This window comes from Drosophila yakuba, chromosome 2L (assembly GCF_016746365.2).
Source record: "Drosophila yakuba strain Tai18E2 chromosome 2L, Prin_Dyak_Tai18E2_2.1, whole genome shotgun sequence".
Lineage (NCBI taxonomy): Eukaryota > Metazoa > Arthropoda > Insecta > Diptera > Drosophilidae > Drosophila > Drosophila yakuba.
This window is the reverse complement of record NC_052527.2, coordinates 25,802,705-25,829,635: the sequence shown is the minus strand read 5'-3', so window position 1 is coordinate 25,829,635 and position 26,931 is coordinate 25,802,705. Positions and strand designations below refer to the sequence as shown.

At 42.5% G+C, this 26,931-nt stretch overlaps 2 protein-coding genes across 2 annotated transcripts in view; both read right to left on the bottom strand.

The window, feature by feature from the left end:
- LOC26534586 (RYamide neuropeptides) overlaps positions 1-19,537 on the bottom strand; it is a 233,614-nt gene extending 214,077 nt beyond the window's left edge. The window contains 1 exon segment of the mRNA XM_039371839.1: positions 19,410-19,537. The gene's annotated coding sequence lies outside the window, so the exon portion shown is untranslated.
- A 5,445-nt stretch (positions 19,538-24,982) lies between these two features.
- Positions 24,983-25,576, bottom strand: LOC122319475 (secreted RxLR effector protein 161-like). The gene has a single exon (XM_043206802.1). It carries the CDS (start codon positions 25,574-25,576, stop codon positions 24,983-24,985), a length of 594 nt encoding a protein of 197 aa, XP_043062737.1.
- Positions 25,577-26,931: the final 1,355 nt, after the last annotated feature.

The following is a 26,931-nucleotide window of genomic DNA, read 5'->3' as shown; positions in this document are numbered from 1 at the left end:
GTTGTTGAACGAGAGCATCGAAAAGTTCATAGGGGTGCCAAAAAGGTGCTTTTGGAGATGTCCAAATATTTCCCCCAGATGCAAGTGTTGTAAGCTCTTCAAGTAAGAGAGGCACCCCAATAACCCATTTCTCTAACCGACACCTATCCCAAGGTACCTGTGTGAAATTCTTCACATCGATATTTTCACTTTGGAGAAGAATAATTACTTGAGCTGTATAGATAAATTCACCAAATTTGCCAAGCTCTGCCCTCTCGAATCGAAATCCTCGATTCATCTACGGGAAAAACTAGTTGAAGTACTTCATTACTTTAACGTTTCAAGGGTACTAGTCTCTGACAATGAAAGATGCCTTCTGTGCCTGAAGGTTTCGAATTACTTGCGTACGTTGGGTATCGGTCTGTACAACATTCCGACCCAGAAAAGTGAAGTCAATGGCCAAATCGAGAGGATTCATTCTACCTTTTCGAGATTTACCGGTTTTTGAAGTGCGAACACCCTGGCTTCAAATAAAATGAATTGGTTGTCATTGCGGTGGATGGATACAACAATTTAATCCACTTAGTGACTAATAATAAGCCAGCGGAACTGTTTTTCAACGGCTCGACCAGAATCAACTACCAGGGTCTAACTAACTTCAAAACTAAGGTTCTCGAGGACGTTATTGAATACCGACAAGAGCTCGCAAACGCGGCCCGTAATAAAACAAGGTCTGAGTCTATCTCATATAACGAAAGCGAAAAAAGTTCGTTGCCAAAAAGCAAATAAGACCAAAAAAGAAGCAACGTTTAAAAGCTGAGGAGATTGCCGAAGATAGAATTGTGACAAGGCAGGCAAGATCTTCCATAAGTCAGACTTACGAAACTGAAATGCCATCAGATCATTTGTGTGCGTTTCACACGCTTCCCCTACACGAATTTGATAATACACTTCAAAAACACGTTTAGTAAAATTTAAACACACCAAAAATTCACACACACTTACAAAACAAAACACAAACAATTCTTAAGACCATTCTCTCTAACCAATATTGCAAGTATCATTATCGCCCAGACGGACAGACAGACGGACGGACATCGACTCGGTTATTGATCCTGATCAGGAATATATTTACTTTATATGGTCGGAAACGCTTCCTTCTGCCTGTTACATACTTTTCAACGAATCTAGTATACACCCTTTTACTATACGAGTAACGGGTATAAAAAGGAGGAAAGATAATCAAAACGAATAAATGCACTTAAAACTATGGTAGAATGATTGTCTAAAGATGTGTTTAGACATGATAAATAGACAAACTATAAATATGTTGTATTTATGGGATGCAATAAACATGGCACGGGACAACATAAGTGGCAACTACAGATAAGTACGATTGCAGTGGTCTATTGTCGAAGTGTCAAGAGATATGATCACGCGGGAGGTGATTAGCACGGTCATAGGCCACAAACATAGATTTAAGATAAATCTCATCTGCATTGACCAACGCAGACTGCAGCGTCTTACAAGCGCTGCATTATATAATTAGATGATAAGAACGTATGTAAGAATGAATAAAAGGCGATGCCTCGCAGTAGCGAGTCAGTTAGATTCAAACACCCCAATTGAACTCATTAAGTGTACGCATAAGTTTATAGTGTGAACATTTTGGTCCTTCGAGAAATTCTGCTGTTTTCCCCCACAAGTGGTAAGAAACACAGAAGAAAAAACAAGCGCTTCAAAGTAAAAAGAGCATGGTCCTTCGAAAAATTCTGTTGTTTTCCCCCACCAGTGGTAAGAAACACAGAAGAAGAAACCAGCACTTCAAAGTAAAAAGAGCAAGGTTATTCGAGTGATTCTGTTGTTTCCACCACCAGTGGTAAGAAACACAGAATAAAAGACCACGCCTTAAAGTACTAGGACTATAAGGTGAAACATTGTGTTCTTGCTTTTCCTTGGCTGATCAATCAGCTGTGAGTCGAGGCACAGCTAGGTCAACTGGGCGACCAATCAAAAAATCCTCCAACGGATCACGCCAAAGAATACAAGCAGAAAGCACAAGTCACAGTGATTGTTTACCAAGATGTTGTCGGAAAGATCTGTGAAATTGATACACCCCCAAGGAGTGCTGCAGAACAAAATACTGCAAGCCATTAAGGACAAGGCATCTATACCAGCAATAGAAGCATTGGTAGACCAATTTACTACTAACAACAATGCGCTGTTAAAATTGGGATTGGCGATCATCAATATTTTAATGATAAAATATTTATTAAAACTATGGATGCTGTCAAGGCCTGTCAAGGTCGCAATTAAAGGTAGAAACACTTGAAGAGATAAATATACCAAGTGGATCAAAATTATCTGATTCCGCATCAGCTCGGAGCTCCAGTCCAGTTGATAATCTGGTTCAACTGGTGGACAGAAGAGCGGACAGGGTGAGGCACCAGATAAGCCTAATATACGAAACCCTGGATAGTTCAAGTGAGATTGAACTAGTCAAGCAGCTGGCAATGATGAAAAGTCATTGGTCCAACGTGACGGACACACTGAAACTGCTTGAAAACAAGTATGACAGAACTGCCTTTGATCAAGATGAGGCAGACATTCTGCAATCTGATGTTGCCGCACTAGAAATGGTACTTCAGAGGAAGTTGGAACAGTTCAAAAGTTCCAACTACGACGTGCCAGAACTCCCAAAAGTGGACCTTCCAACGTTCAATGGAAATGCGAAGGAATGGCCAACATTTTACGAGCTGTTCTCTGAACTAATAGACAGCAGGAAGGATCTCAGCAACACAAGGAAGCTGGGATATTTAAGAGCCTGCTTAAAAGGAGAAGCTCAAATGGTGGTTAGCCAATTGATAACAGGATCAGCGGCTAGCTATGCAGCAGCGTGGGAGCTTATCTGCAAACGCTATGAGAATAGCAGAAAAATATTCTCCCAACACTTCAACAAATTAATGGAACTGGAGTGCTTGCTGCCCCATGATGAGAAAAATTTAGGGAAGTTTTTGGATACTGCGACCGAGAGCATATTCATCATGGAGCAAAAAGGAAAAATAGGAAGCTCTGCTGACGTAATTTTAGCTGAAATTCTGCTGCGGAAATTTTCGCCAGAAGCCTTGCAGCTGTATGAACAGCATGTAAATAAGGCAAGAGCTGTACAGTCCTTACAAGATGTACTAGAGTTCATTGAGCAACAATACAACTTAGTAAATGCCATTACCAAAAATACGGCTCAGCTTGCTACAAGAAAAGTGCAAGGATGAGCCAAGCAGAATTGACATGGTGATAGGTGTGGATCTATTTCCCCTGATTATGATGGAGAAAATAAAAACCGTAAATGGAATCTTGGGACAAAAAACCAAATTTGGATGGATTGTGTCCGGAAATATAACTCGAGCAGCAAAGCAAAAAAATATAAGTGCCACTACAAGAATAAATAAAAAGGACCTGGATCGCTTTTGGGAATTGGAAGATGAAGCCGATGAAACGATTACAGACAATGCAGAATGCGAAAGAAAATTCCAAAAAACAACAACCATCAACGAGGATGGCAGATTTGTGGTTTCAATTCCATTCCACCAAGGCAAAGCTGGGGGACTCTCGCAAACAGGCAATGGCAAGGCTTATGCAAATGGAAAAGAAGTTTCAAAGAAACCCAAAGAACTGGGCTGCATACAACGAATTCATAAAAGAATACCTTAAGATGGGACATATGGAATCTGTAAAGACAACGGGTCAAGGTAAATACTATTTACCCCATCAAGCAATCATCAGGCCTGGAAGCTTAACTACGAAGCTACGAGTAGTTTTTGACGCATCCGCAAAGACGATAAATGGACTAAGCCTAAATGACGATGTTATAGCTGGTCCTAAGATTCAAAAGGATATATTCGATATTCTAATTAAATGGCGCAAGTGGCAATATGTTATGGTAGCTGACATTAAAAAAATGTATAGCCAAATAAAGGTTGCTGAGAAAGATCAAGAATACCAATATATCCTATGGAGAGATGATCCAAAATTGCCGATCAGTGAGTTTAAGTTAACAACCGTAACTTATGGCACCTCGGCAGTACCTTTTTTAGCAGTCCGATGTCTACGAGAGCTGGCAGATCGCTTTTGCCAAGAGGATTGCGTCTTAGCAGAGACAATTAGAGACGACTTTTATATAGTTGACCTCATAACTGGTGGAGACACAGTCAACGAGTGCTATGAACTTCAAAGGAAATTGTGACAAGTGATGGAGAAGGCCGGCATGCATCTGCGAAAATGGGTTGCAAATGACGTACGTATTTTAGCCGACATTCAGGACGACGGTGCTGCGGAGAAAATCTGCATTGAGGAGAATGAATCGATCAAAACCTTAGGACTTCAATGGGATCCGAAGAAGGATACATTTACGTTTTCGGCAGAAAACCCAATGCTGACACGCATAACAAAGCGGTTAGTGTTATAACAGTTGTCCAGAATTTTCGACCCACTGGGATGGTTGGCACCTGTAATGATTCAAGGCAAATGTTTCATTCAGGAACTGTGGAAGTTACCGATGACTTGGGACGTTGAATTGGAATCCAACTTAGCAAACTGGTGGATGGAATATGCTAAAGGTCTATCAGATTTAGAAGAAATTAGCATTTCACGCTGGACTGGATGCTCAAAAGTAGGCGGCAGAGTTACTTTGTTAGCAGAAAAAAGCAAAGTAAATCCTATAAAAAACAGGAAAACAATTCCAAAGTTGGAATTATGTGCTGCGCATTTACTAGCAAAGTTATTAGCGAAAGTGCAGGCTATATGGAGCAACAAGATTACAACGCATGCATGGAGTGATTCGCAAATTACTATTGCTTGGATACAGAACAAGCGCAGCAAAGATAAGTTCGTCAGAACTAGAGTGGAAAATATCAATAAACTAATTCCCAATGTTAAATGGAATTACGTTAAATCGGAAGAAAATCCAGCAGACGTGGCTTCAAGAGGGATATCACCGCAAGCTCTTAAAATCTGTGAAATTTGATGGAGAGGGCCGATTTGGCTATCTATAGATGCACAACACTGGCCCACTCAAAAGGAATCGGAAATTGTTGTGGTATCCACATTGATAAAATCCGAATATCTGCAAAACCATCTTTTATCGAAGTATTCATCGATCGACAAACTTCTTAGAGTAATGGCGTATATATTACTCTTCATAACAAAGATGAGAGGAAATTCGCAACAGCCGTCACATCTTACGGTGGAGGAATTAAAGGTAAAGATACAACAACAGCTAGATTTTGGACACGAAGTCAGACTACTCAAAAACAAAAGACCTTTAGACCCAAAGAGTAAGTTGCAGGCGCTAAATCCGTTTTTGGATAGTGATGGCGTACTTCGAGTTGGTGGACGACGCAATGATACCGTATAATGTAAAACATCCAATTATACTGGATAAGTCACATTTGACTTGGTTAATTGTAAAGGATTCTCATAAAGAAACTCTGCATGGCGGAATTAACATTATGAGAACTTATATTCAGAGGGAGTTTTGGATATTTGGCATACAAAATTCCTTAAAGAAATATTTAAGGGAATGTATTGTATGCATACGATACAAGCAAGAGATGTCCAGTCAACTTATGGGAAAATTACCAGTTTATCGAGTAACGGCTGATTACTCGTTTCAAAATACTGGAATCGACTACGCCGGACCGTTCCAGATTCGCTGCTCAAAGGGAAGAGGTAAAAAAACGTATACAGGATACATTTGTGTATTTGTTTGTATGGCAACAAAAGCGATACATACGGTTCTTTGCAAGACGAGGCAAGAGTTAGAACATATACTCAGATAATGTAGCAAACTTCGTAGGAGCTTCAAGAGTATTGGACAAAGAATTTGTAGCTGCCATTAAAAACAACAATGAGTTAGCACCTACACTAGAAAAAGAAGGCATCAAGTGGCACTTTATTCCCCCGGGAAGCCCCCACATGGGAGGTTTATGAGAAGCCGGTGTAAAATCAGTGAAGCATCACCATAAACGAGTTATTGGTGAAAACAGCTTTACATATGAAGAATTTGCATCGCTGCTATGTGAAATCGAAACAGTGCTAAACTCGCGCCCATTAGTCACTGTAAGGAGCGAAAACGATGGTGAGGAAATATTAACGCCGGGTCATTTTCTGGTGGGAAGACCTCTAATTGGAGCTCCTGAAGATTTTGACGAAAGTAAGACAATCAGCTCTTTGGATAGATGGAAGCTTATTCAACGCATCAGATGTGATTTTTGGAAGAAATGGAAAGAGGAGTATCTGGTGTCATTGCAACAGCGAACCAAATGGTGCCAAGTAAAGCCAAATCTAAAAAAGAGGGACAGTTGGTTCTTATAAAACATGAGACTACTCACCCTGCAAGATGGCCAATGGGAAGAATCATTAGTACGACTAAAGGACAAGATGATAAAGTCCGGGTAGTCACGATTAAAACAAGCGATGGGGAAGTAAAAAGATCGCTAAACAAGATCTGTCAACTTCCTGTTAGCGAAGCAAAATCAGCTGGAGCTGCAACGCCATCTATAACGGAGTCAATTCAGCTAGGCAAGGACAAGAAGCCTAGGCAGCGAGTTCCAAAAGGCAAAAGGAATGGCACTGGAAGCATAGCTACTGTGCTATGCTGTTTATTGATGTTGCAAGCTACAACTGCGACAAAAAATTCGGAAGAAATTCACAAAGAACTTGGGAAAATTTGCGACGCAAAAGCTGCAGTTATGGTAAACAAAATTGGTAAAATTAAAGTCGCTACATCCAGTTGGCAATTATTGTTTTATTATAACATGCAAGCCTATTTTGATGTCATAAAACAATCAGAGGACTTCCTGGAAAAATCCCGCCTGGTTTGCAAAAAAATGGGAGACTTCAAGGACTACTGCGATTTCTTCGGCACGACAATACGGACAAAAATTGACTACATAAAAGAAAAAGACAAAGTACTACGGCACCGTACCAACCGAAAGAAAAGGTTTATACTGTTCTTTGATATCGGAAATGCAAATAGAATACAGGAAAATATGCAAACGATCATAAAAAACGAAAAACATCTAATGGAATATGTTAAATCACACCTCGGTCATCAATGCCACGGAAGAATTAGTAAGAGCAACTACGATAGAAGCAAACCGGAATTTGGGAAAACTGACCCAACAAGTCAATATTATTGCAGAAACGATGAAGGAGCACTTTATGGTATATAAGGAGTCAATTAAATTCCTTATGTTATCAAATTAAGTGCGAAACTGGATTGAAGAGGCAGAAAGCCTACAAGCTACAGCGATCTCAATGGTAACGGACATTAGTGAAGGAAGAATTCATCCTACACTAATTGCGCCTAACAAAATGCTGGAGGAGCTCGAAAAAGTTAAGCAAAAATTAGGACGAAAACAAATGCTACCGGGTGGAAATTCAGTTATACAATTACCACTGATCTATAAACTGATGAAGGCACAAGCTATGTTGAAGGATAATGTCCTATTCATTGAAGCAAAATTGCCGATATACAACAATCAGGAAACGGATCTCTTTGAAGTAATCCCAATACCACTGTGGACAAACGGAACAAAGCTTATTCCGAAATTGAATTCTAAATATTTTGCGTTCAATACCGACATAAACGCATATCACCTAATGTCTGAAATGGAAATTAACCAATGCAGACAAGAGGATTCGACAACATGGCTTTGCAAAAATAATTGGGCATGGAAAAACGCGGATGATCACTCTTGCGAATTATCTCCATTGAAACCAAGCAAGGCACACTCATGCGAAATGATGGAATTCCAAGGCAATTCGTTCAACAAAGAGATAAGTGGATCCAAACGTTGGCTATTTAGACTGTTTCGGAATACAACAGCTAATATAAGATGCAACGAACAGCATCAAGTTATAAGACTGCCCAATCAAGGCATTATACAACTACCTGCAGGATGCACAGCAATATTAGGGGATACAACAATAATTACTCCTCAAAAAGTAATTTCGACAGCGTCTGAAATGTCTATCTTCCCCAGTTTACGAATTATAGATGACAAGGAGACACGGAACGTGGTCCCGCTGAAGCACTTGAATGTCAACAACACTAATGAACTACAAAGTCTTCAAATGCGCATCCAGACTCTGAAAAATAACAAAGTACACATTGATGACTAGATTTTCCACACGGCAAGCGGACACTCGGCTCTAGCGTTGACAACGATTATCATAATTATAATGGTCATTTATATCCGGAGGCAACGCATAAATGAGAGACGACTACTGGCCGTACATATGGGCTGCAATAAACATGGCACGGGACAACATAAGTGGCAACTACAGATAAGTACGATTGCAGTGGTCTATTGTCGAAGTGTCAAGAGATATGATCACGCGGGAGGTGATTAGCACGGTCATAGGCCACAAACATAGATTTAAGATAAATCTCATCTGCATTGACCAACGCAGACTGCAGCGTCTTACAAGCGCTGCATTATATAATTAGATGATAAGAACCTATATAAGAATGAATAAAAGGCGATGCCCTCGCAGTAGCGAGTCAGTTAGATTCAAACACCCGAATTGAACTCATTAAGTGTACGCATTAGTTTATAGTGTGAACAATGATAAAATAATAAAAATAAAATTTGAAATTATATGTATGTATGATTAAACGATATAAAAAAAATTTAACATATATTTATGTAAAGTAAAGTTGGGTATCGTCAGTTATCAGCGTGCCTGCTAGGCGATAGTATACAAAGTAACATCACGAGAACAAAGGAAGAAGAGGACAAGCGTCAAAAAAAAAACTAGCGAGTGCAAGGCGTACGAAGATGAGCAAATTGGGATTGTACAAAAATAGAGTCAAGAGTATTTCGAAACTATTCGTAAAATGCCGATTCGAATGATCTGACTTAATATACATCTTAGAACCCACAACATTATCCCATCCCATAAATTTGGATTTCGGGAAAGCCACGAAACCATTGAACAGGTGAATCGTATAAAAACTTCATTTGAAAATCACGAATACTGTACGGCAGTATTTTTAGACGTATCCCAAGCATTCGACAGAGTCTGGCTTGACGGCCTAATGTTTAAAGTTAAAACAGCCCTACCCCTAGGAGTCCACCTTGACAGAAGACTTACATGGCGCAGGCACATTGAAGCCAAAAAAACTCAACTTAAACTCAAAGCCAACATCTTACACTGGCTCATCAACTCTGGTTCTCCACTCAGCCTAGATCACATGGTCTTATTCTAGAATTCTGTATTGAAACCTATTTTGAATTATGGCTCACAGTTATGGGGCAATGCCAGCAACAGCAATATAGACATCATACAGCGAGCACAATCAAAGATTCTGAGAACCATCACTGGGGCACCGTGGTACGTTTGGAACGAAAACATCCAAAGTGACTTAAATATCCCACCAGTTATCAATGCAATTACGGAACTTCAGGAAAAATACTATAGCAAGCGTTACTCGTACCCCAACCACCTAGCGAGAGGTCTAGCCCAGCTCAGCAGCAGTTCCCGTCTCCGGCGAAAGAAACTACCAACCCATCAAAGAAATTCGTAGGGCCGTCTAATCAAAGAACAGTTGGAAAAATAATACAACTGTTTAGAACTGTCTGTATCGTCCACTAAGATGTGTTGAGCTGACTGTCGAAATTGAGAAAAATTCCCACGGCGCAAAGGAATAGATCGAAAAGGGGACCATCGTAGAAAAAGAACAGCAAGCGGGGGTGTCGTGGGCATAAATGCGCTTTATTTGGGTGCATACATAAGACTAATTGTAGCTTAAAACTAGAGCGGGACTCTTACCCGCTTTACATCGCTAAAGCGGGTTTGGGTGATCGGGTGCGCTTGGAGAGCGCGAGCTCGGATGAGAGCGAGAGCGTAAGTGCGTAAGAGGGGCGAGCACGGACGAGAGCGAAAGCTCTGTGCGCAAAGGCCGTACAGTGGCCTCTCACATTAATATTCCGCCCCCCCTTGCAATCACCCGGGTTGCAACATGGTCATTGCTATGGCTGGTGGCAGGCTCCGGAAACGACCTATCCGAAAACGGTGCTCTGGGCCACCGGCAGTCCGTCCTGGATCTTCAGGAAGCCTGGCTGCATCATTCGCGGATACAGGCCCGCTCATAGGACCACGGAGATGGTAGCGGGTAGGTAGAAACGCTCGTCGGCCAAGCAAATTTGCAGGAAGTGGGCACTGTCTCGCTCAGCTCCCGGATTGGAGTGCGAATGCGAACGTGGGATGCACTCGGAGGGCTACTCGGACGGGCGGCGGAAAACTGCCTAGGCGCAACGGAAAGCGCCAAGCGATTGCCGACGAGCGGCTGGAGAGCGGCCGAGGAGCGGCTGGAGGCCGTGGAGTGGACGACGAGTTCCGCGGGCTGCGGCCGGCGCGCCTCCTGACGCGACTGGCGCTCGAAGAGGTGCAGTAGCGTGTGATGATCCTGCCCGCAAGTTTTGCGGCAGTCCCCTCGCCGACAGGTTCCGTTGGAGTGTTCGTGGGCCAGACAGCGGGGTCAGTACCGATTGGCGAGGACATCCCGTAGCCTCTTCTCGGCACTCAAGCGCAGAAATCGGTGGCATTTCCGTAACGGGTGGATCCTACTGCAGACTCCGCAACGGTAGGAGTTAGTACCTCGAGTACATCTGCTTTCCAATGCGGTGGCGCTGCGCGGACGTGGAAACATCGTGCTTGATATGACTGGAGGAATTGGACGGAGAAAGAAGCGGACATCAGTACTGGTAAAACTACAAATTGGATTAACTACACAACGACACAGTAACGAGGAACATTGGAGTGGATAGGCTATGTGACCTAAGCCAAGGTGTTCTGGGATCACAGCGTCATTCTGGTGCTGGTCGCAGGCGGATACCCTCCGGGGGTCTGCTAAATGGACTGGGCCTGTCAACACCCAACCAAAAATGGTTTCCTGGCCAGAAAGGGATCCACAAATGTCCGCAAGGGAGATGTCCGAAAGATCCTTAAAAAGATCTTGTGGAATTGGATACGAGGGCAGATTTCCGGCCAGGTGCGGAAGAACATAGGCTGCGGTCTCTAACTGTATCCGAGGTTTGGAAGGCGATCGAATCGAAAAATTACACACCTTAGTGACGTGACCGGTCACGTTCTGGTTTAGGCCGGATACTTTGGCCTGGATAGTCTTGAAAGAGAGTCTGATTAAGTCTGCTTCGGACCCAGGGTCAATCAGAGCTCGCGCTTGGAAGCTGCCCCCCAGATGGCACACGTGAATGAGGGCAGTGCCCAGTAGAATGGCTTTTGAACCGGAAGCGAAGCATACTTGCACATCTGAGGAATTCTCTGAGGCGGCCGTGCCTTCTCGTGCTAAACAGTTCAGGCAGAGCTGCCTTCTCTTGATGTAGTCGGAACGATCATTCACATCCATTTCGAGGAACCGTGGACATAAGCGAATAGGGTGGTTCTCCCTGCAACAGAGATCACACCCCTTGGGGTCGGAAGCCACTCTGGTCTCGTATGAGTTGAGCCTGCGCGGTGGGGCGCTTGCAGTTGCCGATCTCGGCGGAAATTGTCCCGAAACGCTAGGCCGGACGTCGTCGACGGCCTCCAGAGTACGATGGCGCTTAGTCAGGAACGCATCCATCTCATCCCAAGTTGGAATTTCGGCCTTGTTGTGGATTGATTGCTCCCACAATAATAGTGTTTAGGTTTTAGGAGGTTTTGCGGACACCATAAACACCAAGAGGCGATCCCAAGCCTCGTATTCAAGGGTGTAAGTCTCTGTAAGTCTCTTAAGGCGGTCCCGGAATCTAGGTGGACAGTTGGGAGGCTGTGTAAAATCTTCAAGTGGCTGTTAACCAGCAAGCATCTATTTTCGTAGCGATTCGTAAGCCCTAGCCACGCTGAACTAAGTCCTTCATTCGTCACCGGTGCTTTTGACACAATCACGTGTGCATCGCCACTCGTCTAGGCAAGCAGGTGAAACAACCTTTCCACCGGTGTGAGACGGGGACTCTGGATATATACCGCGTCTCGCGGAATGTGGGCTACCGAAGATAATCACCAGCGAAAACTTTGGTGTCCACTGGCGGTAGACAACACCCTGTCGTCGAAGGTGTGGGAACACTGACGGAAGCCTGAGTGGACTGGACTGTCGCCTTTTTTATTATCTCTTGAAGATTGGCAACACACCTCGAATAGAAAGAAAACAGAAGCTGTATTTGGATTCCAGCACTGTGAAGGTGTCGGGATCCTCAGCGTACCCAGAAAGGAGATCGGAGCAGCTATCATAGCCCGTCTTCACATTTTCCTAAAAGGCCTTTATTTCGTCCAGATGGAATCGGCGAATTTGCCGCGAAAATCTCTCAGGTTCCGAGGCGCCTGGAGTGTGGAGGTTAGCTTCGAATAAGTTAACTCGGTCCGTCGTGGCAATGAACCTTTTTAAGGCGACATCTACTGAACTTTGGGCCATTTTAGCGACCACCTTGATGAGGGACCGGGGGAAGTATTGACGAACTCGTCACTTTTTGCCAGTTGAATGGAAGCCTTTGGCTTTAACGGAGCCGGCCGCGGAGATGCGAATTGGGACCTGTCCAAGCGGATCGATGGGATCTGCTGCGGCTTCTTGTCGCCTCCCGTGGGCATTCCCAGAATAGAGTTCTGCTGCTCAGGGCTTGTCACCTGACTTGAGCAACGGGTGCCTTGGAAGAAGCGGCCAGACGGTCACACTAATGCTCTTGGGGCGACAAGCTTGTCGTCGCCGAAAGAAGAGACGAGCTACGTGAACTGCCAAATAGCACGCGGAAGCTGAAGCCGGTAGAAACAATTGCGTTATTAAAGAACGGCGGAAAATGCAAAAAGATAAGGGTTTAGAAAACGCTTGCCCGCAAATTACTTGACTCCAACAAACCAACGGGCAAGAAAATATACTCGCCGGCGATGACACGGCCTGTGTGGCACACGAAGCCGCGACGCACATTTAGGCTCCGGAGCGGATCCGAAACTGGCGAAAGTTGCGCGGGCGGATGGTGCCCTTTGCGGAATGGACAACAGAATTGGAAACGGGCGTGTAGGCAAGAAGATCCGAGATCTCGATGTCGTCGGACATGAATATGTAAAAACAAATATTAATATTTTGTTGCTCGGACGTTGAGCTTTCTTATATTCTGTTGTTAAAATAGTAATCGCATAAATTCACTTATTCTCAAACTAAATAATAGCGAAGCCGGATCGGTGGAATTAAAACCTTGGCTGTTATGCTGTCGGCAAGCAGTGAGTGCGTAAGGGACGGAAGATAGAGGGAGAAACAAACAACAACAACATCGCGGCCTCTGTAGCGGTTAACTCGAAACAGGACAAAAGAACAATCGCGGTTCCGCCCTTATGGATTTCTAATAATGTTGCTGTTTTTGTCTCGCTTTTAGTTCGTATTTATATTATTTCGTTATTTAATAATTTATTATATTTTTTTGTAATTTTTTTAATATTAAATTTTTTAAATATTTAAATTCGTAAATTAATAATTTATTAGCAGAAAAGTAGTTCCTGGAAAAAAGGGCATGCATGCAAATGTATGGGCACAGTAATTTTTTTTTTTTTTTTTTTTTTTGAACGCGCGAGTCCCATGGCCGCACCTCCCGCCCAACCGACCGAGGGGCGCTGCCGTGTATCGTACGGCTCGAATCGCGGGAGAATAGACGCGATACAGAAGACAGTAAGGGACGAGGAAATATATGTATATTGAAGTAAGATCTAAGAATTCGTTAAGTACGTTAGTATTGATCGCTTTAAAAACGGCAGAGAGTCAGAATTAGAGATAATAGGATACAATATATTATAGTCAGAACATAATACTCTGTAGAGATCATGCAACTCATGTTAGCTTAGGAGGGTAAATGAACATTAATCTACTTGACAAAGGAGGTAATTTAAGGTTTGCATCCCAATTAAGGCGCCGTAAGGCAAAAAGTAAGAAGTTCTTTTGAACCGATTCGATGCGGTCCGAGTAAACTTCATATTGGGGACTCCAAACAGGTGATCTATACTCGAGGATCGGACGGACTAGAGAAATAAATAAGGTTTTGGTCATGTAAGGATCATCAAATTCCTTTGACCACCGTTTTATAAAACCAAGCACACCCCTGGCCTTATTGACAATAGACGAAATATAGTCTGAAAATTTAAGTTTAGGGTCCAGAAGAACACCAAGATCATCAACATGTGTTATTCTGTCCAAAAAGCACCCACTTCAAGTGTAAGTTGCGTGCATTGAGTTGGCACGATAAAAGGTCATAACTTTACACTTAGAGCCATTTAAGTTTAATACGTTATCACGGCACCAGGTTTGAAAGCAATCTTGATCGGATTGTAATGGCGAGAAATGTCCTTATATTGCAAGCATAATTTTACATCATCAGCGTACATTAGTACACGCGAATGATTTATTATTAAGGGAAGGTCGTTAATAAATAAGGTAAAAAGGAGCGGACCTAGGTGGCTCCCTTGTGGGACGCCGGATGTGACTCGGAGAATACAAGAAAGAGAATTTTTAAAGAGGACCCGTTGCGTCCTGCCATTCAGATAACTTAGAATCCAATTTAGGAGATCAACAGGGAAACCTAATAAATCAAGTTTTTTTATTAAAAGTGAATGATTAACGGAGTCGAATGCTTTACTAAAATCCGTATAAATGACATATGTTTGAAGATTATTTTTGAAGCCCTTTACTACGAAGGAGATTAGCTCCAAAAGGTTAGAATTGGTTGATCTGCGTTTCATGAACCTATGCTGACATGGTGATATAATTGACCTACAAAGGTGCTGCAAATGAGAAGTGATAACGTTTTCAAAAAGCTTAGGGATAGGAGACAATTTGGAGATTCCTCTTTAATTGCTTGCATCCGATTTGCTACCTTTTTTATGGAGAGTGATCACAAAGGACTCCTTCCATATTTGGGGGAACTGTGTAGATTCCAGAGATAAGTTAAACAGTTTTAGTAGAGGCTTGCGCAAGGCTTCCGCACAGAATCTAAGCACGCAGCCAGGAATTCCGTCGGGACCTGGCGAATAGACTGGCTTAACTCGCTGAAGATCATAAAGCAGTGAGCTTTCGTTTAATGTGGGACAGAATATTAAATTTGACTTTCATACCGCGTAAGAGTAAGGCCGTTCGGAATGAGGTAACGTAGAATATATGGTTTGAAAAAACTTGGCAAATAGATCGGCTATTGCCTGATCCGATGTTACCGGAGTATTTTCAAAAAATAGCGAGGAAGGGTAACTGGTTGTTTTGCGCTTAGTGTAAACGATATTATAAAATTGTTTGGGATCCTGTGCGAACTGGAATTTACAACGGTTTAAATAATTCTTATAACACTGAGCGTTAAGCACGGTAAAATTTAAGCGAGCACTTACATATTTAGAAAATATAGATTGAGAACCGGTATTTTTAAATTTTATATAAGGTCTGGACTTAACATTTCTTAGATGTGTCAACTCTTTATTAAACCAAGGAGGTTTAAGAGGTAGACGGATAGTACATCGGAACACAAGAGTTGAAAAATGATTTAATTGCAGTATAAAAAATATCTATGGCATCGGCCATTATGTTGCAAGAATATAGATCGGACCAATTAAAGCCAGATATAAAAAGATTTAGCCTCCGAAAGTTTGCCTTACGAAAACAATGAATTCGGTTGGTTGACTTATCTGGCCTCTCTTTTACTACGGTACCTGTGTCGATTGTCACCTCGAAAGATGGATGGTATGGATCTTCTGGTTGAGAGGTGCTACTCTAGTCAGAAACACACTTTCAGGACTTGTAACAAAACATAGATCCAATAAACGACCAAGAGAATTTCGAATATAATTAACTTGCGACAACGATATGTCAAGCAAGCCGTCAATAAAGTCATGCTGTGCTATAGGCAGGAGAATATTCGACTGTTCTTCTGTGGACCACTTAGTGCCTGGTATATTAAAGTCACCTAGAACAACTAGTTGGTCCCTATCGGACAGTCTGTTTGAAACGGATTGTATAGCGTACAAATGGTTAATATATTCAGGAAATTCAGAAGACGGCGGATTGTACGAGCAAGTAATATAAACATAGCTATCAGAAAATGACAGCTTTACGCATAAGAATTCTAAGTTACGGAACTCATCAAAAAATACCTCCTCTGACGTGAGGGTAGACCTAACAGCAATTAGGACTCTCCGTCCCCGCCTGGAGGGCCCATCATGCCTGTATACTGTTTACATACCTGGGAAAACTTCGGAATTAAGTGTCTCCGGTTTTAACCAAGTCTTTGTAAACACAATAATATGGGATGCAAAGGAAAGACTATTAGAATACATATTAGTTAGCTTACTACACAAGCCACTTACATTTTGATAACAGATAGTGAGACTAGATTTTAGTTTTTTGAAGATAAAGAAGTAAAAGTAGTAGACGAGGATGGGGCAGTGATCTGGCCACTTGTGGGAAGTTTAATTCCCACGGGCCCTTTTTTCTATTTTTAATATTAGCTTCAAACTCTTTCACAATCATACTTTCCGGCCAAAAATCACCAGAACATATGGTTGAGAATAGCTCATTTGGGACAGTTACCATAAAAGATGAGATGTCCCTAGCATAAGAAAAGTTAAATTTTTCCACTTTTATGTTGTCGGCTTTTGTTTTGTCTTGTATATAAGACAGTACATCAGATGATGTATGATCAGGGGAAAGCCTCTTTAGTGGAACCACCGAGAGGGGTTTTGGCACTGCAGGTTGTATTTCTGAAGTGCCAACTTGAGCCGGTAGTCCGGCCTCAATATTTCTTTGTGGTGGTAAACAATTCGGGACGGGTGGAATCACCGGTTGAGAAACCAGTGCGGACAAAACGGAATCTGTAGCAATCCCAGGCTGGACTCCCTCCACAGCCGATTGATCGGATTGCGCCAAATCTTTTTTAGCTGCCGATCTAAGCAACATTTGAAGGTTTACTGCGTTCGTCAACTGATCAGCTGTGGAGTCCTGTTGATCACTTGCCGAAGGTTGCGGGGCATTCCCCTTAAGCAGCCTACCACCAGCGGCTTTCTTGCGCTTTGGAGATTCTTCTAATAGTTTGAGGCTATTAAATTGTGAATCAAGCGCAGAAAGAAGATCATCAGCTCGACGAAAACTATCTCTAGCCACGCCAAAACTGATCAGTCCTTTCAAGCCACCTATAGTTTGGCGCATAAAGAGTTGCATTTCATTCGCAACTCCTAGGCAAGTATCACAACAGTATTTTAGATTAGGGCCTTTATCTAGGTCATCACTTGTTCGGCCATTAAAACCAGCGCACTTAGTGTGCACCATTCTATCACATAGCCAACAGGTCATTTTTGACTGCTCAGGCTTTATTACCTGACGGCATTTGTTATGGAAGCAGACAAAATTGGTTTCCATGTTTAATTGGGTTTTGATCACTGTACCAAAAGACAAAATCAGAAAATCTACCGCAAGGGCGCAGTCTGCACTTTAGGATTTTGTGTGGGAGAGCGAGAGAGCGGGTGCACCGTGCAGTTATGTACAAAAACAACACCAAACAGCACTACGGACAACGCACGAAAGAAAGAGTAAACAAAACGCAAAGACAGAAAGAGAACAAATTGAATTAATTTATTAAAATGATGCACTTATCACAAAAGATTCACTCGCGAAGCGAACGAAACTTTAACTAGTACGGATTACGAAATTGAATTATTAAAGAATTTGTTAAATTCCAGCGCTGGATTTGGCAAAACAAAAATAAATTCGGAGCGCAGAAAAAAACACGACCGTTCGCCTTGAAGCTAGATGCTTAAAGCATCGCGAAGTGGACTGTATTTAATGTCTGTAAAAGGACTGAAAAATTATGTTGTGAAAAAATGGCACACACCAAGATGAGAAAAAAAAATATCACAATTTCACTTTTTACTTTGCAAATTCGCGGAGTTAGAATTGCGTTGACATATAATTGTGTGCATATGTTTGTACATACGGGATGTATGGGTTGACTATGGATGTAACTATGTATGATGTATATGAACATAAGTGGATATGTATGATATATGTATGTATGAACAAAGTCAAGACAGCATGAAAAGGAAAATGTCAAACGATGAGGAAAACTATGTTTCTCACCTGCCGTTGTGCCGGAAAATTCACGGATGTGGAATTGACACGGAAAATAGTCTTACAACAGTGCGACCGAAATTGAATGTTCGGAGCTCTGCTGAAGACTGGCAGTGAGAAAATTTAAGAAGACTCGTACTTATCTTGGCGAAACAAATAGCCGGGAACTGCTGGCAGAAGAATATCCTGCTTTGAAGGACCAATGTCTGTGGGGGGCTCGTCCTCCAAGATGTGTTGAGCTGACTGTCGAAATAGGGACAAATTCCTACGGCGCAAACGAATAGATCGAAAAGGGGACCACCAAAGAAGAAGAACAGCAAGGGGGGCGTCGTGGGCATAAGTGCGTTTTATTCGGGTGCATACATAACACTAATTGTAGCTTAAAACTAGAGCGGCGCTGTTACCCGCTTTACATCGCTAAAGCGGGTTTGGGTGATCGGGTGCGCTTGGATAGCGAGAGCTCGAATAAGAGCGAGAGCGTAAGTGCGTACGAGGGGCGAGCGCGGAAGAGAGCGAAAGCTCTGGCGCAAAGGCCATACAGTGGCCCCTCACATAAACAAGAACTTTTATAGTTCAGATTTTTAAACTTATTGTTAGTTCTTATACGGGAAGATTCAATAAATAAAAGCAAAGTAAAAAATAAAAAAATAAGATAGTGAAAGAAGTCGTCGAGGGATCAAGTCCGTGCATAGAAGTTGGTGTGTCGGAGGGTCAATCGTCATCAAGTCGTCAAGTAGTTAAGTGTATAGCTACTACTACAATTCTAACTATATTAATAAATGCTTTAATGCCTTACATTTGGGGGCTCGACCCGGCCTGAAGCCTTACATCTGAGGCCCGATCCGGTCAAATTAGTTGGAAAAATAAGCTATTGCGATTCGTGGTGAAACTCAAAGCGTTAGTACGTCGTCAGAAGAGAGCGAGTACATGAGCATGAGTGAAGAAGAATGAGCGATTGCAAACGCGCTACGAAAGGGAAGTTGGAAAAGGAGAGAATCTACAGAAAAGAAGTAAAGTGGAAATACAAACTACAAAGTCTTCAACAAATAATTCAATTACTAAGGCTGAAAGTGTTACGAAAAGTTAAAGAAGCCACTGACAAAGAGCGGAATAAAACAACAATTTTAGCTGAAAAGTTTGCGAATGTGGTTCCGGACTATGACGGAGAGGCTATTCCTGTGGAGAAGCGGTTCTATAATTTTAAAGGAAAGTTTTAAATACGTTTGAGCAGTTAAAAAACGTATTAACTAGAGAATATAAGCGTACAGAAGTGCTGACTTACATGCCAAACTAGCAGAGCGAAAGAAGAAGAAAGATAAGGGCTTCCACCAGTATATTTTGATTATGAAAAACAGCAGCACAGGGATCGATCGACGAAGAGTCCTTTATTGGATACACTGTGGACGAGTTAGATATACCAAGTAAATTAAAATTTAACAGCTGCAAATAATTTCACGCGCTAAAAGAGAAATTCGAAATATACCAACGCAAGTGCATGTCCAATCAAGCCAAGACGTACAGTGGGGGCAAAAAAAGCTCATACAATGCCAGCCATCGGAATACTCGTTGCTTTAATTGCGGATCAGATGAGAACTTGAGAAACGATTGCAAGACAGATACAAAATGCTTTAAATGTGAAGGCGTGGGACATATTGCAAGAGAGTGTCCACAAGTATCCAGATTTGTGCAAGTGGTTCAGTCTTCAAAACGACATAAACCGATAAACGTAAGCGGAGTTTAAATAAATTGTCTGGTGGACACTGGAGCGGATGTGTCAATCGTTACTTAGCTTTTAAGAAACTGACCGAGGTGAAACTGGAAAAATGATTAATGGAAATGTAAAAACAATGCCGCTAGGTACATTTACGAGAGCCGAGTGCGTCGATGAAGCGGAGGTGGAACAAAAATTTGTTTTTGTTCCGGATAAGAATATTGAAGATGACGCCCTGGTTTTGTCTTGGCATCCAAGTTTCGTGTCACATTGGACGAGGAGCGGTTCACTTTAACCAAGGTGTCAGCGCGACCAGACAGCGCTGGACATAATGAGCTAATAATAATAACATTGTCGAGACCGAAAGTAACTTCAGCGTTTCGTTATTGCACATGAATCAAGATCCCAGATCTAATTGATTTCGCGGTGACAAAAAACATCCCACGCAATTTAATAAGCGCCATAGCACTACCGGATCTCTCATCTGACCACTCCCCTTTGTTGATAAGCCTTCTTCAAAGCCCAGAAATTGCGGACCACCCCCACATGCTGACGTCGCACAACACTAACTGGATGAAATACAGAAAGTATGTGAGTTCCCACATTGAGCTAACTCCCCAACTAAACATCGAAGCGGACATCGACTGCTCCACCGCCGCACTGGAAGAGGTACTCGTCACAGCAGCTAGGATCTAAACCCCAAAACGGAAGGATGGGGAATTTAAGAAGTTCAAAACCAACCGGCAAATTGAACAGCTGGTTCTGGAAAAGAGGCGTCTGCGACGAGCGTGGCAAACCAGCAGATCGCCATGTTCAAAGCAACGTCTTACTGAAGCCACCCGCAATCTAAGCCGGGCCCTGAAGCAAGAAGCTGAAAATGAACAACTTAAATATATTGGAAAACTCTCGCCAACTAGCACAAAGCATCCCTTGTGGAGGGCTCACCCAAATCTAAGCTCTCCAATTCAAACCGTCACCCCTATAAGGAATTCTTCAGGGTGCTGGGCCCGCAGCGACAAAGATAGAGCCGAATCATTTGCCTTACATCTCAGAGGCGTATTCCAGCCGAACCCTGCAGCAAAGGATTATGTTCCTCCGCAAATCCACCTCGAAACTGAATCCACGCCAACTACATTTCAGCCGAACGAGATCACAAAAGTCATCAGGGAGCTAAAACCAAAAAAGGCTCCAGGCGGTGACCTAATAACTACAAAAATGATAATGGAACTTCCGTACTGTGCTATTAAGGTCATCTGTAAACTCTTCAATGGAATCATAAGTCTCGGCTACTATCCAAGGAAATGGAAAAAATCAATTATTATAATGATACCGAAGCCCGGAAAAGATCACACGATTCCGTCGTCTTACAGACCAATAAGTTTACTATCATGCCTGTCCAAATTATTCTAAAAATGCCTTCTAACGCGCATAATACCCTACATGGGGGCCCACAACATTATTCCAGCCCATCAATTTGGCTTCAGAGAAAAACACGGAACTATAGAGCAAGTAAACAGAATAACATCAGAAATTCGCACAGCCTTCGAACATAGGGAATATTGCAGCGCGATATTTCTCGACGTATCTCAAGCATTCGACCGTGTCTGGCTGAAAGGTCTCATGCATAAAATCAAAACACACTTGCCCGGGTACACCCATAAACTCCTTGAATCCTACCTCTACAATAGAGCCTTCGCAGTAAGATGTAATACAACAATTTCGGATAGCTACACTATCGAAGCTGGGGTCCCTCAAGGTAGCGCACTTGGGCCAACTCTATTCGTCCTTTACACAGCAGATATTCCCACGAGTGACCGACTAACAACATCCACCTTCGCCGACGACACTGCGATCCTTAGCCGCTCCAGATGCCCAGTCCGTGCAACAACCCAACTCGCCAACCATCTCGTGGTAGTCGAGAAGTGGCTATCTGACTGGCGTATTAAAATAAACGAACAAAAGTGTAAACACATAACGTTTACCCTTAACAGACAAACTTGCCCTCCGCTCTGTATGAATAGCACGCAGATCCCCCAATTTAATGAAGTAACGTATCTCGGCATCCACCTCGACAGACGTCTAACATGGCATAGACATATCAAATGCAAGAAACTGCACCTAAAACTGAAAGCCAGCAGCCTCCACTGGATTATAAACTCACGATCGCCCTTGTGCCTGGACTACAAGGTCCTGCTCTACAACTCCACTCTTAAGCCAATCTGGACATATGGCTCCCAGCTGTGGGGGAACGCGAGCAGAACCAACATAGACATCATTCAGCGAGCCCAATCAAAGATCCTGCGAACTATCACTGGGGCACCATGGTATATTCGTAACCAAAACATCCACAGGGACCTCGGCATTCTCGCAGTAAAAGATGAAATAGACAAGCAAAAAGCGTCGTACAATGAAAAATTATCTGCCCACCCAAATCCTCTAGCAAGGGTCTTGACTCGGCTCTCCAGCCGAACCCGCTTGCAACGTACAGACCTTCCAACCCAGTCATAACTTGTCAGGGCCACTGTCTCAGTCTACATGACTCCTAGTTAGGTTATAGTATAAGATTTGATACACTTATTGTTAGTCTCGTAAATGAGAAGATTCAATAAATAAAAGCAAAGCATTTACAAAAAAAAAAAAAAATCATGACCCTTCCGCACCTTTCACCTCATTTTTAACTCCGTCATGTGACGCAAGCTTGAGCTCTCAGCCATCGCAACCATAATCATCGCATCTAGGAGGATCCTGCTGATTATTCTGATGTCGAAACACTTACCGCATTAGTGAAGCGATTTTGGGATATTGAAGACTTAACCCCGTCAAAGCCATCCTTGTTGGCGGAAGACTTGCGATGCGAGCAACTATTCAATCAAAAGTGCACACGACTTGGGAATTGTCAGTACTCTATTCGTCTCTTGTCTACTTCAGGATTCGAATCTCAAGGTGATTCCTATTGCCTGGCTTCGGTTCAAAAGTTTAGAAACCAAGCTAGGTACTCAGTTGAGGAGGTTCAGCGTTTCTATACAGTTTAAGCCGATAATTCAGCCGAAGAGTCTAGTCGTCGCTACACTGCTTTTATCACTAAGGAGGGTTTATTTGAGTTCTGCAAATCACTGTTTGGATTTTGCAACTCCCCTGCCGTGTTTAACCGTTTTGTCAACTTAATACAAAAAGATGTGATGCATATTTACGTCGACAGTATAATCATATTCGCTGAAACAAACAAGGAGTGCATAGTCAAGTTAAATAAAGTCCTGGAGGAGGCAGCTAAATATGGATTGCGCATTAAGTGGAAAAAATTTTCTTTCTTGGAAAAGAAGGTCAGCTTTTTGAGTCACACAGTTCAGGACGGAAAAATCTGGCCAGGAAAGGAAAAAGCACAGGCTGTTCAGAAGTTTGCCCGACCCAAGAACATTAAAGATGTCCAATTGTTCTTAGGATTGACAGGATTTTTTTTCGAAAATTTGTATGAGGGTATGCAGTAATATCCTGACCGCTAACAAACTTGTTAAAGAATGACACCGAGTTTATATTTGAGGCCGAACAAATAAGCGCAATGAATCAGGAACCAGGAGCGCAAGGATATACTGTCGAGTGAACCTGCAGTTGTATAACACATACTACATAACATAACTACATACTGATGCTTCTATGAATGGGTGTGGCTGGAGAAAGAAAACTTCACCAGCAGATTCAAAGCGCCACAGTTATATTCTAGAGGTTAAAGCTGCGTATTAATCTGTCAAGAAGTTCCGCCGTTATCTACTGGGTGTCAGGATTAAGCTGGTCACCGATTGCGCAGCGTTTTCTCAGACAGTGAAGAAGAAGGTTGTACCCAAAGAAGTAGCTGAATGGATTCTGTATCTTGAAGATTTCACATTGCATGTTGAGCACCGTGAAGGAGATAAAATAAAACACGTCGACAGTCTGAGTCGCTATTCGCTGGATGTAGCGATAGTAGTAATGATAGCTAAATTGTCCGCTGAAGACCCATCCAAGTGGTTCAAGTTTGTAGCGCAAGTTTCACAGCTCTACAAAGAAGACGCCGTTTCAATTACTATTTAGAGTACAAATGCACAACAAAGTTAGCGATAGTGTGCTGTCGAAAGAAACCAGATGAGAATGGAAACGAAGACAAATTCAAGAAGCCCAAAAAACTTACAAGAGGAACTACGACAAGAACCCAATCATGGAAAGGCTCTACAAAGAAGAAGAAGAACCTGGTTGCTATTAAGCGAACACAATTTGTGGCTGGGAAAAAATTGGCCAGTTCGTTTGTCGGTCCATACACAGTAACCAAGGTTAAGCGAAATTGGGGCTACGATGTAAAGAAGGCGCCAGCTCTCACTTCTGCCAGCGTTGATAACATGAAACTTTGGAAATATGTAGTAGAAAACAAAGATGCTGCGTCGTCTGGTTCAGACTCAGAAAATCAGGATGGCCGAATGTAAAGTAGTGTTGGGTATCGATAGTTATCAACGTGCCTGCTAGGCGATAGTATACGAGTAACGTCACGAGAACAAAGGAAGAAGAAGAAAAAGCGTCAAGAAAAAGCTAGCGAGTGCAAGGCGTACGAGGATCAGCAAATTAGGATTGTAAAAAAAAAAGAGACTCAAGTTGTGGAGTAGTGAAAGAAGTCTTCGAGGGATCAAGTCCGAGCATAGAAGTTAGTGTGTCGGAGGGTCAATCGTCATCAAGTCGTCAATTAGTTATGTCTATAGCTACTACTACAATTCAAACTATATTAATAAACAGGCTTTTATGCCTTACATATTGTTAGTGATATATTGAACGAAATAAATTAGAGATAGTATTAAACGGCACAATCCTAAGAGAGCTAAGTAAAACACCGTGTGTTTGCTGCGGAATTTTATTTGCGACTGAGTAAGGAATGAAAGAAGTGACAAAATGGTTATACATATTTTCTTATTCCTGATTCGTTAAAGAGGGACAAATCTATAGGCTATGATCGGTAACGAATACAAGCGTGCATTTCTACACTCTTCGTCAATGCATGCATATTTACAAATTATATTTAATACAAATTTAGCATTTCTGTAAACAATTTGGTTGGGTCTTCGGAAGGTTTTTGGTCAAAATATCTGCTATCATGTCGGTTGTACATTTATATTTTAACAAAACGTTCATTCCTTTACGACATCTCTAACAAAATGATAACGTATATCAATATGCTTCGTTCTGGAATGGTTAAAAGGATTATTGGTTAACGCTTGCACGCTCAGATTATCGCCATACACGACGATCGGGGTGTTGTCGTCTCTGCAGCCAATTTCCAAAATTATAGCCTCCTTAAAAGCCGCCGAAAGTGCCATGTACTCCACCTCGGTACTACTTAACGCCACGCTTCGCTGCTTTTCTATGCGCCAAGAAATTGGACCACCGGCACACAAGTAGATGTAGCCAGTGGTAGACTTCCTGTCAAGCCCACAGAACGATTGACCACATTGCTGATAATGTAATTTCATGTCAACCGTGGACGAGAGATACCTTAGGATGTGCTTTATGCCAGCCATGTGCTCAGCATGCGGATTTTGGTTCCGTTTAGTGTATGCAGTATGCAGTATGTCCGGTCTTGTTGTCAAAGCTAGCCACAAAAGCTCTCCCACCACAGATTGATAGACCGTGGGATCCACCTTTTTGCATTTGTCGCTGATGCAATCTATCTGGAAACCTGCACCCAGGGGAAGTTTTTGCCGACTTGGATGATTCGCTTCCATGGGTTCGCAATAAATCCTTGATATATTGCGAATGTCCGAAAGCAATGGCTCCAAGATCGCCTTCTCGCTTGATTTCTATTCTCAGGAAATGGCTTAACGGACCCTTGTTAACGCACTCAAACGATTGTGAAATGCTGTTTTTAATTTCCAACAAATTCTCGTGCGATTGGCAAGCTATAAGTATATTGTCAACATATACAAGTATTAGTGAGAGGTTACCTTGTCCGCTCTGTTTGTATAAACATGGCTCGTTGTTGCAGGAAATAAATCCACATATCCACCAAAACGCTATTTAGCTTTTCATTCCAGGCCCTTCCTGACTGCTTTAAGCTGCTTTAAGTCAGTAATATTGCTTTCCTCAGCACTGTAGTGTGCGCATACGTAATATTAAGAACAATAAGTATACAAACACATGACAACACTTTGTTGCTATGTTTATGTCAATAAGCCTCAAGACGGATGTAACATGATCGTCCACTGGAAGGCTACAAAGTATAAGTGCATGGTCAGCATTCCCACGCTGACCAAATGCACAATACATATGTGCATAACTCACTCTCGCGATAAGCATAGATATATAAGATATACATAAGAGAAACCTGCTCCGCTGCTGGCGTATCCGGCAGCGCAGCCACGCTGCTTAAGCTTAGCCGAAATATACTTAAGATCGAATATTCAGAGCCTTGTAAACCACCGAACGGGCAGAACCTTTTTCTGCCCAACTAAAACTCTCAGAATAAATAAAGAGTTATAAACTTAAATGTCTGCCCTATCAATTCACCACGTTTGGAATACTACATGGCGACCGTGACAGTCGTCCAACGTTGGACTAATTAGTGAAGCACACGTTGGACTAGCTGGTGAAGGACAAATTGGACAAAAACGGATGGAACCACAACAACAAAAAAAAAATCTGAGTGAGTAGAGTTAAATCGAGATATGGGAAAGCACCGCGGCGGGTTGAAGACAAAGTTGAATAAACGTATAGCCCACGTAGGGTGGCTCATATACGGTCAACAAACCCCACCGCCTTGGCCGAAAGCTCTAAAGCTACATGCAGAGCTAGACCACTTGCTAAACTACCAGCAAGAATTAAAGAAAACCCAACTCGAGAAAACTCACTCAGATAACATAAAAAATATAAAAATCGTTAATGAAGTTCCCAAACCAACAGCATGTCCAGCACCAGCACCGGCTCTAACGAAGCCTAAGAAGACCTGCCCACGGAACTGCACAGGAGTCTGGAGTCCTCACTGCCTGGGGACGTGTATGCAGCCCTCGTCATCATCGACACATATATAGACAGCAGCGAGGGAGTGTCAGCGTGCCACCCCCGGCGACGACCAGCTGACACA